The sequence below is a fragment of the Macrobrachium nipponense genome, chromosome 24 (assembly GCF_015104395.2).
Source record: "Macrobrachium nipponense isolate FS-2020 chromosome 24, ASM1510439v2, whole genome shotgun sequence".
NCBI classification, from domain to species: Eukaryota; Metazoa; Arthropoda; class Malacostraca; order Decapoda; family Palaemonidae; genus Macrobrachium; species Macrobrachium nipponense.
Window position 1 is genome coordinate 61,674,734 of NC_061091.1, and position 14,861 is coordinate 61,689,594.

Here is a 14,861-nt window from a genome sequence, read left to right on the forward strand (position 1 = left end):
TCCAGTAGGTGAACATCTTCATCACTGTACTTTTCTTTCAGTGGTATTGTTGTAGTGGAATGTTACTCAAATAAATTTGATCTTTAATGCTGTCTTTTAATCCAGCTGAAATTTTAATGAAAAGGTTAAGTCTCCTATAGTGGCTCCCATCCTTCAGAATCAAGACTACTAATGTTGGTGTAAAGTTGGTTGGTATCCTCCAAAGAACATTTAGATATGGAAGTGCCATAAAACAATAGATGATGAAAAAGATGCCCATTGTATGATATATTGTATGAATATTATATTTGAGTTTCCCACATCTATATATATTACCTTGCACTCAAAATTATGAATTGGTTTAGTAATGATATAAAGTTCTGCCAGCCTTTTTTATATTCAGCCTATTTTAGAATGTAACAATGTCCTGAACCTGTAGCTGATCAAATTTCAATGGTTCAAGAAGAAATTTAATAATTTTTAAATACATGTAACATTTGTACTGTTATAGTTTTCTAGTTTTTACCCTCGAACAGTATTTGGGGTAGTGAGGAATTTTAATGTCTAATTTATGAGTTATTAACTAAAGATTTCAGTGTACACAGTCTCATTAAGAAAATTCAAAAATAAGTATTACCTACAGAGCCCTGTAATTCAGCTACTGTGCATCTGGATAAATTTTAACATAATGGCTGCAGTGGAATTAATAAAGAGTAAAGGACTGGAAATGACATAAACTAAAAATATAAGCATTTAGCTTACAACTTGCGTTTTTCGAACATTTCGTAGAGTCCAAAGTTGACCGAAGGTTGAAATTTTTGGCACTTATCGTTATTTATATGAAAATATCTTAAAACTGATAAAAGCTACAATCATGAGTATTTTTTTGTTGTATTCTACATACAAATGCGCACATTTTTCATATATAATCTCTATGTAACGGCTAATTTTAAAATGGTACAAAAATTATGTCAAAGTGACGAAATAATTTTCAGAGATGTCACAGATACTTTTTAAGTGCGGCAAGAAAGAAATTCGCGCTTGCGCGCCTGCGTAACGATTGTAAACAAAACAACACCTTGATCCGTGACCTCCCAGCATCCCCCCAGGCGCGTGATTCAAGAGTTTTCGGCTGTAGGCCTAAAAGTATTTTTCCGCGAAATTTTTAAAAAAATTTTGTATGTCGACGTAAAATAGTTTCCCAGTCGGCACCCGAGAGACAAAAAATGTCGACGTAAAATACGTCCAGTCGGCACCCGATAGACAAAAAATGTCGACGTAAAATACTCCATTCGGCGTTTAAGAAGTTAATAAGTAAGAAGAAAACTAAATGCCATTGCTGGACTCACAAGTATGGTCTGAAAAATCTGTTTATAGATGAGCACAGTAATGAAACACTGGGGCAAGTCTATCAAGTAAGTTGGACAACACGGTTGGTAGAGACCAAAGAGAATAGATGGAAAATATAAGGCTGAGGGATGATGCACAGCCTCTACTGCTTCTCCAGTGTATGTACTGTGCTAGACACACAATAAATGGTAGCTCAAATTCACCATGTGGCATTCAAGAAATTATTAACATTATATTATGAAGGAATGTAACAAGACTGGTGAGTTACATGGCTTATCTCTCATAGGCCTCGCCGGAAAGATACGATCTTACATACTAATTGAATAGTCACAGGTAAATTTGAAATACTGTACTACTAGTTAGATAGCCGAGAATGTGGCTGAAGGAACACTTCAAAGAACTTTGAGCACTTCTGTAGTGTGCTGTGCGAGTAACTGCTTGATTCAAGTAAGTAAAAGACTTGAAAACATGTTGAATAACAAGGGACTACTGAAGTACAGTAGGGATTGAACATTAGAGACCTCCTTCCCATACCTTGTAATGTACTGCCAGGTGGTGAGCAATTAGAAAGCAGGAGTGGGTCCCATAACTAGTTTCATTGTATAATCAGTTATTACCAATATAAACATTAGTGAGGCCATTTGAGTTTAACTAAATGTCATCCCTAATTTTTATGGTATTTTCACAATGTGAAAACCATCTTGGAGGATATACATATCCATAGTCATGCACTGCATACAGTAAGGTCAGCTGACTTCCTTAAAGTGAAATGTGATCCATTGGGTAAGACTTGAAGGTCATTCATAAATGGGCAGACTTGTTAATTCTATATGAACAGATGTAGCTCCAAAAGAGGAGACAATTCTTTTTATTAACACTGATCTTTGAAGTGTAGTATTCTGGCATCACACTAGAAGTAAAGGATTTTACATAGGTACTTGTAGTACTGATTAGAATGACTACCAAGACAAGAAAATGCAGGTTATTTGGGGTAACTAGTATTTTCTGGGCTTAGCCGTGTCGCTCCGTGAAATAGGTTCCTTTAGCACTATTTCTAAGGTAAAATATTGTTATAATACCAGAGAACCGCTAAATTTTAAGAAGATTAGTTATTTAGAAACATTTACCTGTAGGAGGCTCATCTTGGCAGAGTCCAAATCCTATTAAGATTGTTCTTGATTTTCTCACAAAATCCCCTTGTAATACCAGTTATCTTCTTTAAATGATTGATGCGTTAAGTTTTTATATTTTTATAGATACTCCGATCTCTGCATACTGTACTTGTTAAAGGCTTTTATCTATAGTATTCATGTGATAAGCACCATAAGGCCATTCTTCTAAATAAAAAAAAATAAAAACTTCCAGAGATCTGTGCCTTCTGGCCCATGTTTTCAGTTCAAAAGATTTAAAAGCTTTCCTTCTTTCTAGTAAAACATTACTCTAAAATTGTTGTTAAAATTTAAGTTGATCTTCAGCAGATGCAAATGCTTTTAGTTGCTACTTAGCCAATAACTCATAAGCTATTTGTTTACCCAGGGAACCTGTATAAAATATGCATTACATTACTTATGTAATATCACTTGAGGTTAAACTATGAAAATGGAAGACTTAATTAAACTGTCATTTGAATACTGTAACCACTTTATGTAGGGTGTTCAGATTTCCATTTCATCAATATTACAGTGGGGTTCATATCAGTCTTGACCAGATGTAGGAAATAGGAACCATAATTTAGTGGTTTGGTTAAATTTATAATAATAATAATTTCTTCTTTATTTTGGGTAGTGTGTATGCAAAGTACTGTACACTAAAACATCTCAACAGGTTGCGGTGTACCAAGATGCTCAGGAGTCCGTCAACAAGTCTTCAGTAGGTTACCCGAGGAGTTGCCATGGTCGGAAGAAGATGCACACCTGCCCATTTTGCCCATATGCAACTTATATCACAACTAATTTGCATAAACATATTACCACTCATACAGGAGAGAAACCTTTTGCTTGCCAATTATGCACTTATAGGTCCAATTCCAAAGATAACCTTAGAAGGCATGCATTAATTCATACTGGTGAAAAACCATTCTCTTGCAACCTCTGTCCTTATCGCTCAACTCACAAAAGCAGTGTCAAAAGTCATATGATTGCTCATCATGGTAGATGTTAGATTTTCTCTTAGTAAGGTAATCTCTAACGTCTATATGATATGAAAAGCTAGCAAGAAGAAATGTGTCCAGAGTCAAAAGTTGCCATCACATGAGAAAAATTGGCAATGCTCAATTAATATTACATATGGTCTCGCCATGGGATTTTGTTTTTCTTGAACCATCTTTTATGTATAATGACTGAATTTAAATAATTTTCCATATGGAAGGTAAACATTTTATCTCTATGACTTTTGTCTTAAGAAATTTGGTATGAATAATGGTTATTAAAAGGTCATAGATGCAGACAGATCTTAATTGAGAAATTCGTTTTGGAATTGATCAGTCATAATTTAATTCTAATGTTCTGCTTTACACGATTCTCTTGACATTCATGCAAGTGATTAGCCTTGCCAGTCTAGTGTTATGAACCTTATTTAAAATTCCTTGTCAATGGATAAATGAAATATAAAGCTTTATTTTCATAGGAAGGTTACTTTCATAGAATCTTGATCTACTGTTCATTATATATACTCAAATTTAAACTTTTTGGATGTAGCGGATTTATAACTGGAACTTGATTATTGTCTGGAAGGTTACTGATGGCACAGTTGGTTTAATTGTTCAAAATGGACTTAGACTAAAGATTAGCTTAGGTGGAAACTTTTTTTCACCTTATATGTTAGTATGGTAATGTAGTTAAGACATTAGTCTAGCAGCAGTATTTTAATAGAGAAAAAGATGACTACTACCATAGCTAAGTACGCGTACAGGCAGTCCCTATTTATTGGCAATCCAGTTTTATAGCGCTTGTCTTTGCACCAAAAATCAGCAACTTTCAGCACTGAAATGCGCCGATTTTTGGATATATCAACGCTGATACATACCTAACGGAGGCGCCATTAACCAGTTATCGGCACAGATAAGCCCCAAAAATAACAATAACCTGTATTATGAGTTTGTGGCACTGAAGAACCAAGCAGTTCCAGTGCCAGGTCATCAGACCAAACTTTCATATACGTACTACCACTATGAACTTGTGAAGTAGATTCACTAACAAAATATGCCCTTGCTGTGTTGTGGATAAATTTCTATAAATTTTAATTAGTCAAGAATTTTAATGAAGAGTTGACGTATGCAGTAACCTAACACTTAGTGCAGGACTCTGGTTAATACTTGTTCCTTACTACTGTATTTACAACCCCTGAGCAATTACGTAGCCAAATGGCAGGATTAGCCGAGGGTTTTTAGGCTAGATTAGGCTAGGCAGGACCATCAAGATGTCTTAGCCTGTGGTTAGTTAGGTACTTAGTAATACCAAGCTGAATCATTAGTCTTGAAAAGTTATAATTGTAATAAAGGTGGAAGGTTTCACAATTTTATTGTCATATTAACTCTTCATGACAACAAAAATCATTCCAGACTCACCTACAAAAGGTTCTGTGTGACAGAGCAAAAATGAAATTTTTAGCGTAATATATTTATATACAAACCAATAAACTCCTTTTTCTGTCTTGTCCTGCTGTAGAAAAATACAATGTGAATATATTTTGTGTTCAGTAGTTTTTTTATTTGCCTCTCTGTAGATCCTAGTTTTGCTTTCGGTTCCTTCAGAGGAATTAGTCCTACCACATAAAAGAATGTAAAGCAGGTTTTGACGTAGGAAAAACCTATTTTTGGTAGCTGCTGTGAGTTTACAAAGGGCACAGTGATAGATTGTAAAGGACTTCTGTCCTACAATGACTATCTAGGCTCAGTGTCTTACTCATACAGGTGTGGCAACAGCCTGTTCCGGCCAACTTCATTACATGCCAGGTCTGTGCAAGATAGATTTTCATCTGTTCTGTGCCTTTTAGCCTGGGAAAGTTGGTGGTTTTGAGGACTCACAGCAGCTACCAAAAATAGGGTTTTCCTATGTCAAAACCTGTTTTTTGATAGCGTAGTTGCTGTTTGTCCTCATAGGAGCTTACAAGAGAAATTGACAGGTGATAAAATGGCTTAGCTCCAAACAGATAAATCCCAACAATCCAGATAATGTTTGCTATGGGGTATAGTCACAGGTTATTAACCATCTTTATTCCACATACCCATAGGATTTGGCAATAAAGAACAGGAAACAGCACACAAACCAAAATGTATATTTATTATTCTTATGGCATAGTTTGTGTATATGTACATACATTATATACTTTTATTAAAATCCAATCTATTAGTCAATTTCTGCATCATCCTATGGGATGCATAGGGCCTCAAAGAATTACTGTACAGACAGTCCCCACTTATCGGCGGCATTGGTTATCAGCATTTCAGTTTTACGGCGCTTGACTAACAATGTAGTTAACCGAATTTTCGCCGCTGGCAAGTGATTTTCGGCAACAGTAAGCAGTTTATCGCCATTGGTAGGTGGTGTATCGGCATCTGTAGGCGGTTTATCAGGGTCAAGCAATTTTTGTCAGTGGTAAGCGGTTTATTGGCGTCAGTAAGTAGTTTTTTTTTGCCGATCAGAGTTTACAGCATCATAAATGTCATTTATTACCATAATTCCTGTGATGTTCCCGTTATTGATGATTTTCAGTTATTGGTGCTTGTTCGGGAATGTTTTACCATAGGTATATTTCCATCACTTGTGGTAGCTCCCCTTTTATACTGCAGAGAAGCAGATGACTTATACCTTGTGACTTGGCTATCCCTTGCCACGTGTCGAGTGTACAAAAATTCATCTTTGTGCCAGAGAGCCTGTAGAATACTTTATGGGACAAATTTTTCTAGAAGAAAGTATTAAAAAGATGGTTCAATACTTTATAGAACAAATCTTTCTAGAAGAGAGTAAAGGAAAGACTGGCAAAAGTTGATTAAATGTACATATGTATTGGTATATTTTAATTCGTTTAGCCTAAAGCTATGACATTAATAGTTATGAAAACAGTTGGTATGGTTTATGTCAGGAAGGATGGGTAAAGTTAAAAAGAAGGGGTAAAGTTAATAACAAGATCATACATGATATGTATACTTAGAGACAAATAGAAATGCATGTGACCTTTGCTTTAGTTTTTCTTTATTTTACTGAAAATATACAAATTTGCTTTGAGGTTTTTTTTTTTACTTAACCCTTTTGAATTAGTAAAATCAAAGTAGCTAAAACAACTGTCATAACTCAGCTGCATGCAGAATTTGAAAAGGCTTAATTTTATGTACTGCTGTACTTAGAAATAAGAACCCCCATAATTGTATTATGTAAGTTGTATTTTTTGTGCTTTCATTACCATTTGTTTGTATAGGATCAAGTCACCCTAAGTAAATACATATTATGAATGTTTCATCTTCCTAAAGTTTTGTTGTTTACATTGAGTACTGTAAACTAAAACATCTCGACAGGTTGTGATGCGCCAAGATGTTCAGAATGTGCCCAGCGAGACAGCAGCATATTTCCTGAAGAGCCGTCCTGGTAGGAGGAAGATGCACACCTGCCCATATTGTCCTTATACAAGTTGTATTTCAACTAATTTGCATAAACACATTACCACTCATACTGGTGAGAAACCATTTTCTTGCCAGTACTGCCCTTACAGATCTAATTCCAAAGATCACCTCAAGAGACACAAATTAGTGCACACTGGTGAAAAGCCATATTCCTGCACCCTCTGCCCGTATCGGTCTACTCACAAAACTGGCGTCAAAAATCACATGTTAGTTAATCATTGATGCCACCCCCTTGGTGATTTACAAAGTTATTCTTACAACCTTGTAATGTAAAACGGCAAGGCCTATAAGTGAGTGTAGCCATTTTTGGCATATGATTATTGTGGTTGTGCTGCAAAATATTTTGTACTTGATGAAATGTATATAGCATTCAGCTGATTTTTATAGTGGATTGCCACTGATATATGTAAATGATGTTAGTTATGTGATACTGAAAATTGTTTATGTAGGAAAATGTAGATTTAATAGATATTAGCCTTTTGAAAGACAGTATGCTGTTGTTCTTTATAGTACTTTCTTCACTGTGTATTGGAAGTATTTATAAAAATTCTGTGAAAATATAATATATTCATATTCAAGAAAACTAAACATTAACATGTGCATGAAGCTATAGTATACGTATAACCTTTTGTAAAGAGATGTTTAATGAAGCTCTCTGAATACTTGTGCAAATATAAATACTATATATGTCTGTACATATATATAAAGTAAAGCTATTAATTTAATGGAACAGTGCTTAAATAGTACTGTGCAGTGATTATACAACCAAAGTAAGTTTAGACATCCCCCACAGGTCGAGTTGTACGGAGGTGGCCAGAGCAATGAAGGAGCCATTTATCCACAGGAGAGAGTAGCTGGTCGTAAGAAGATACACTGCTGTCCTTTTTGTGAATACTCTTCCAAGATCGTTACTAATTTACAAAAACATGTTACCACACATACTGGGGAAAAGCCATTTGCCTGCCCACATTGCCCGTACAGGTCCAATTCAAATGATCATCTTAAAAGACATGCTTTTACTCACACTGGGGAGAAACCTTTTGCTTGCAACTTCTGCTCTTACCGTTCAACTCAAAAAAGTAATGTGAAAAGTCATATACATTCTCGCCATAAAGAGTCGGTATTGAACAAATCAGTTTCAATTCCTGTAGTATTTCACCATGAATGAGAAAAATCATTGCCATAGGATTTTAAATGCAATCCATACTGCAAGGCAATACTGAAAATTTCTAGAGTTTATGTACCGTCATATCCGTTATTAGGTTTATTGTATTTGTTATTGATTTTTAGAGTGATATGAATCATCATAGACTACATTAAAAGAACCTTGTTGCATTGTTGTGTAATAAACTTCTTAATATTTGCATTTATCCCTGGAACTTAAAATTTTATCTCCTTGGTTGTCTGTACCATGAGAGTCTTATTTTGTCATGCGAGAACTTCATCTTTTTTTCTCTAGAAGTTTATTGCTTTGATTTTATCAAAAAGAAAAAATTTACATACAGTGAAATTTTGCTTTCTGCCTTATTTTGTAGTGCTACAATTAAGCCCTGAAAGTCAGATATACAACATAAAATGCAATACTATTTGGAAATTTCTTTATGTTCATTCCCATTACTACCAAAAATTTCTCAGTTAAAATTTTGATGCAAAAACTTTATATGTATATAAGTGTTTCCAAAATTACAGACTAATTATGCCAGCTTTACTGTACAGTACTTACCATGTAAACCTGTACTAGTACATGTGTACCATTACTCATTTATTTTCTTTTAATGAGCCGCTATCATTTCTGTGTTGTTCAGTATACCGTCATAGTTCTGTAAGTAATTGTATGGATATCTATGTACTTGTATGCAGTAAAAATTTTCAATTGGGGAAACAGGTGTTGTTTTAATGAAATCCACTTGGAGGCTGTTTGCTCTTGATATGTGTTATCATTGCATGGTGCATACATATAAGAATAATATAGAATTACAATTACATACAGTATGTGAAAATTAAATTTATTGAGTTATTCCTTGAAATTTTGATGCTGTCATTTGCTGTCATGTAAATGATAACCCCTGAGTTTCTGGCCTCAAGTACAACGGTAAAAACATGTTCAGCCCATTTCAATGTGTTAATTTGATTTCTTAGTTTTGTTGGTTTTCTGTGCCGAACATATTTACAGCAAGTACTAAAGGAAAAATTTTGTTTTGCCCATTAAACCGCCAGTGTGTGATTTGGAATATCAAAATGCTCATTGCATTATTTAAAAATTTACTAAGAACTGAGGCACATCAGTAATGTTGTAGCATATGGTACAGAGAAACCAATTACTGTAGTACATACTTTATAAGACAGCAACAGGAATGATTTATAGGTGGAAAATGAAAAAGATAATTCAGGATTTGTGTGAAAAGTAGAATTTAGTATCTGTTTGGTAACCATTCTTTCCTAAATTTTAACCAAATAGCAAGTTGATGAACATTTTACAGTTGTGGATATTGATTAACCATATATTTTCATCTAAGATTATAATAGTTATGAAGTTGTGTAAAGAAGCGCAGTGGTCAGGTTAAACAAACTATACTCTTGTTTTTTTTCCATCTGTCCATCCGCCTGTGGTGGCCGCACATGATAACACTGCGTCCCGGGCTTTAAATAGTTACGCTATGTGTAAGTTTTAGGTAAATAAAAGGATATCTGGGTGTACATTTGCAACTGAAAAGTGTTTCAATAATTTACTGTATGTGAATTACACCTTTAATATTCGAAATAGGATATTATTTAAAGCCCGGGATGCAGTGTTACCATGCGCAAACACCACAGGCAGATGGACAGATGGAAAAAAAACAGAGTATAGTAATAGTAGTATGAAATAGTACTAATAACAGTGTCAAATAAAAATAATAAAACAGGTTTTGACATAGGAAAAAACCTATTTTTGTTAGCCATTGTGAGTCCTCAAAGGAGTTACAGACAGTCCCCCCCCCCTTATTGGCAGCATCAGTTAATGGCGTTTTGATGCTGTTTGGCTAATGATGTCATTAACCAGATTTTCCGGGCTGGTAAACGATTTATTAGCATCAGTAGGTAGTTTACCTGCATTGGTAGGTGGTTTATTGGGATCGGTAGGCTGTTTATTGGTGTTGGTTGGTAATTTATTGATGTCAGCAGGCAGTTTATCGGAGTTGGTAAGCGATTTATGGCACTGGTGAGCAGTTTATTGGCATCAGTAAGCAGTTTATCAGCCTTGATTGGTGCTTACGGCGATGTAAATGGCGTTGTAAACGCTATTTATTACCATAATTATTGTTATGTTATGGTTAACAATATTCAGTTATTGGCACTCAGCAGAGAAGCAGAACCCCCGTTGTTAACCTGCACATACTCTCGGTCCCTAGAAGGGGCTCCATAAGATAGACCAGCCAATTTCAAAACAATTCACTTCAAGTTGGTTTTGGCCAGTACTGTAGTGCATGTTGAAACTGATAGAATACTTAAGTTCAATTCCTATTCTTTACCTGTATAAGTGGCAACAATGCACTGCACATTGACCATCTGTTTTGGTAATAGTAATATAACAGCAGATAAAAATGATAATAATAGAGGGTCTTCAACCTGTTTTTGTGGTATCATTACAATACCTGATAAGAAGTCCATAGGTAAGGCCAGATGTCCTAAGCTCTACTATCTGCCATTGGAGCAGATGGATATGTACACCAAATTAACACCAAGCAAAAGATTGCGAATATTGCTAGTTTTTCTGGGTGGCAAATATATCCCCTAAAGCACAGGAAATGTATGTGAAAGTGGCAAAAATATTGAAATAAATTAGAATCTTGTTAGTTAATTCTGTTAAAGGTTGGTGCTTAAACTTGTGCCTTTTGAAAGTAATATTTAAGGCATTCAAGATTGCGTGGGCAAGTGGAGTGTTGAATGTGAGGAAGGAGAGGCTTGCACACCAGAGTGCAGACAAGTAATAGAAGAGAAGAATCCTCAGTGGGTGTCATTTTTGTTGGTGGAGGAACTTGGTTTTAAAGTCACCCTAACCCCCATCATGGTATGAAATGCTGTTATTTTTTTTCCAAATACAGCACAGGTTTGTTTAAAGGGGTCTCACTATTCAGTCATAAATAACCAGATGCAATTGGCTACAGACACAGGAATTACCTTTTATGGTAAAGACTGGGTTAACATGGAGGTTGATGTAACAGGTGAAGACCCCAGTGATAAGTGCTGCAGGAATTTTGTAAGATCTCCAACCTGAAGGACTTGGTAAGGTCAAAGAGGCATGATATCAAGAAAATGTTTGACATAGATGGAGGAATTTGCTACCCATAACTAGCCCTATGTTGCAAAAGTCACTAGAAGGCATTAATACTACATAGAGTGTTGATACATACATATTGTGGCGGGATCACAAGCTTAGAAAAAACAAGTAAACTCCCCACAGTTACGTTAATCGTACCAGCTAACAAAAATTCCCACACTCACACTTTCCCCTTTACGTTACCTTTAACCTGCAGGACAATTGGGTCAATGAAATACCAAACACACAAAACACAAACAGGTACTCACCTCTGGCTCCAGATAGGCTAGGCTGTGCTGTCCGCTGGATAGGCTATAGGCTAGCCGTGACACATCCACCGCCGATAACCAACCACACACCAACCAACTGAGACCAACAAACCCACCACAACTCAACAACCCGACAAACAACTGCAGACGAAGAACACGACAACCACACGACTTACAGAAGCACAACCCGCCAAACCAACACTACCACCACTCACAGACACCGAAAATGCACCCCCAACCTCTTCAACTTCACCAAAACCACACAGACACAAGCACAACAACCTTACAACACCAAAATCAATCAAAAACCACAAAATCAACTAATAACCAACGGACAAATGCTGCCAAACCAACTCTGCGAATTCACTAACTGCCTTGATTACGACTCTCGTAACAGACTTCCACTGACATGCTCCAGAGCGCCACAACAGACATGCTTCCGACCGCCATTTAACCACTCCTATTCATTCTTCCACCAATCTCTCTCTCTCTCTCTCTCTCTCTCTCTCTCTCTCTCTCTCTCTCTCTCTCTCTCTGTCACACATACACACACACACAACCTTTGGAGACGTTGTCAAATATAAACTATCATTACTCTTCCATAATATGTGTTGCACTGATAGGAGGAAATGGGAAGATGAACTGGAAGTAGGACTAATGCATACGTAGATAGCTTACCCAACTTCTTGAAGTTGTTGATTATTCAAGTACTAATGCTTTATAAATCTTTAATTTGCTAGTAGATAACTTGAACAGTAAATCTTTATTTGTCAAATTCAAGGAATGGACTGAAGGCCCAGATTACAGGGAGACATTTCTTAAAAGTTATGGTTTGAAAGAATTAAGAAGTGACCCAATGTTTAGGTCTTAACAACTTTAGATGCTACTACCAAGAGGGAGCTTTGAAAATGCTTCTGGAGGTCATGTAGTATTGAATTTCTGATTTTGGGTAGTCCCCAGCTAGTCTTGAAGATAGTTGAGATTGGCCTCTTCTGGAAGATTTTCAGCAAGATTTCGTTACATGAGAAAATAGGACTGCATTTCAAATTGTCTTTATGGGTGTTGGGGCTGATTAGTATAAATGAGGAATTGTGCCCTCATTGGAATCTGAGGAGAGGAGGGAGATGCAAAGGGAGAATTTTTGACAACTTTGCATGAATGGGATGTTAATTATGGTGAGTACTGAATATTCATTCAATTTCTAAAGTGTTTCTAATCAAGATTCTTTTCAGACTTATGCCATTTGCTATAAGGTGAATCATGCTTTCCCCTGAGACTTTGTTTTTTTAATATCTTTAATCAGCTTTATGCAGGTTTAATTGTATAAATTATATAGAAGACAAGAGCATTCGGTGCTACTAAAGCATGAAATCTACCGAGGTGTTTGCACCCTACTAAAAATCAGGGTGCTATCTACCAAACAACCTAATTAAGACCTATGGCAATTGGAGGATTCCAGCCAATATTGAGATGTCCAAAAAAAGGATGTCAAGCATATCAATCACTTCATGAAGGAAATGAATTTTTCCACTATACCGACTTAAATGGGAAGCTCAATACAAGATTGAGTGTGTGAAATTTTAGAATTACGTAGTGTATTATTTTTTCATGAAATTCCAATGATTATTACAACAACCTTCACTGGAAAGTCATCCAATCCTATTACGGATTGGTTGTGCCGTGAAGTTTGCAGCGTAATAGTATCGCACTGAAGGAGGGGTCAAATGATTGACACACAAAAGAATCCTATACAGATTGACTAGTCTCATTTTGCTGGTCTTTGTAAATATAACTGTGGCTGAAAGTTGAATGGCGATCATCTCCCAAACTCAGAAGATTCTGATGCTGAAGTTATAAATAAAAAGAATCACAGTGCGTGCATTGATGGGCCCTGGGTTTTTGGTTTTAAAAAGTGGTCTCGATTGTCGGTATTTTCAAGTCCAACGAAGAGATAAGGAAACTTTGGTTCCGATCAAAGAATGAGTGTAAGCTTGGCTCTGTGATCTACTCTGACGAGTGGCCGGTCTATCATTGCTTGGAGAATAGTAGTGTATTGGTTACCAGCACAAAACCGTCAATCATCAACATAATTAAACATAATTATGCGGACCCAAATTCAGGAGCTCACATACACAAGGCATTGCGTGATCGTAGCTTGATGCCAAGAGTGATATACTCAAGATGAAAAGAGGGGTACCTACTTAACATTTTAAATCTCATTTGGATCACTATTGCTGGAAAATACATATGAAAAACAGTGACATGTTCATTGCTTTTTTTACGCAATATAAGGTCAGTTTACAAACAATAAAATGAATAGCATTTTTTTTAAATTGTTCATAATTTTTAATATACATATACTAGTATTTTATCCTACATATATTAAAATCAGTAAGTTTTTGTATTTCTTAATAAGTTGTAATACGATATACGTATTCAACAGTGTTTTGGATTTCAATTTTTAAAATGAATTATGTACTGTCTTTATCCTTTCTTTCTGTATAAGTTACAAAGCAATTTATAGTATAAGTTGCAAAGAAATTTATAGCAGCAAATGTTTTAAGAAAATGAAATGTAGATTTCATGCTATGTTAGAAATGGATGGTAGACATCATACTATAGTAGAAAATATACGTAGATGATACATATCATACTATAGTATCACTGAGTATTCAGTTGCATTTTACTCCAAAGATATAGCAGTATACTGTATAGATTGATGCTATCAGTTGGAATATATCCCCACTTTTTCACTGTATATTTGGTCATGATGGAAACACTGCCTGATTTAGTCAGGGACTGACTGCTCTATCGTACACTATTTGATAAAATGTACAGTATGCAAACTTTATACAGAAGCACATATACAGTTATGAATGTTACATTCTAGCCACCATGGGACAGTCAAGTACTTTCCCAATGCCACTTCCTATTTTCATCATTCCTATTTCTTTAACTGGTGTTTATTTATATCAGTTATAGCAAATGGGAGTAGAAACAGTTATTTTTTTTATTAGTTTTGATCTCGGATTTTTTCCCATTATATTTAGTAAGAAAAAGTTGCAAAGTATTTCAGATCTCCATACAATTCAAATGCTTGAGGCCCAGATATTCAAACTTTTACTTTAAATAATAATATTTTATTCAGAATGTTAAAATGGTCTCCCAACTTTAGACTTCTTTTAACAAACGTTGGCTCTTCTCAGAATAAAAAGTTTTGAGGCTTCTCCAGACATTATGAGGTTGTCATTAATTTTATCTTGATATAGGTATAACTCTCTTAAAGGCAGCCAAAATACTAAGATCTCTAGTATGGAAAAACCTCAAATGATCACAGTACTTGCAGTCA

The 14,861-nt window shown here is 35.5% G+C and overlaps 1 protein-coding gene across 21 annotated transcripts in view; it reads left to right on the forward strand.

Annotated features, from left to right (window-relative positions):
• The window catches only part of LOC135205669 (zinc finger and BTB domain-containing protein 17-like), a 260,367-nt gene that overhangs the window by 152,929 nt on the left and 92,577 nt on the right, over window positions 1-14,861 (forward strand). Inside the window, exon 6 of one of the 21 annotated variants that reach the window (XM_064236531.1) lies at window positions 7,740-8,830. The exons of 18 other annotated variants lie outside the window; for them this stretch is intronic. In XM_064236531.1, the coding sequence (XP_064092601.1) occupies window positions 7,740-8,114 (375 nt within the window). In that variant the 3' untranslated portion in view covers window positions 8,115-8,830. Of the gene's footprint in view, window positions 1-3,153; window positions 3,505-6,841; window positions 7,184-7,739; window positions 8,831-14,861 lie in introns of those variants that run through there. 2 more of the 21 variants (XM_064236547.1, XM_064236543.1) reach the window with 2 other exon arrangements.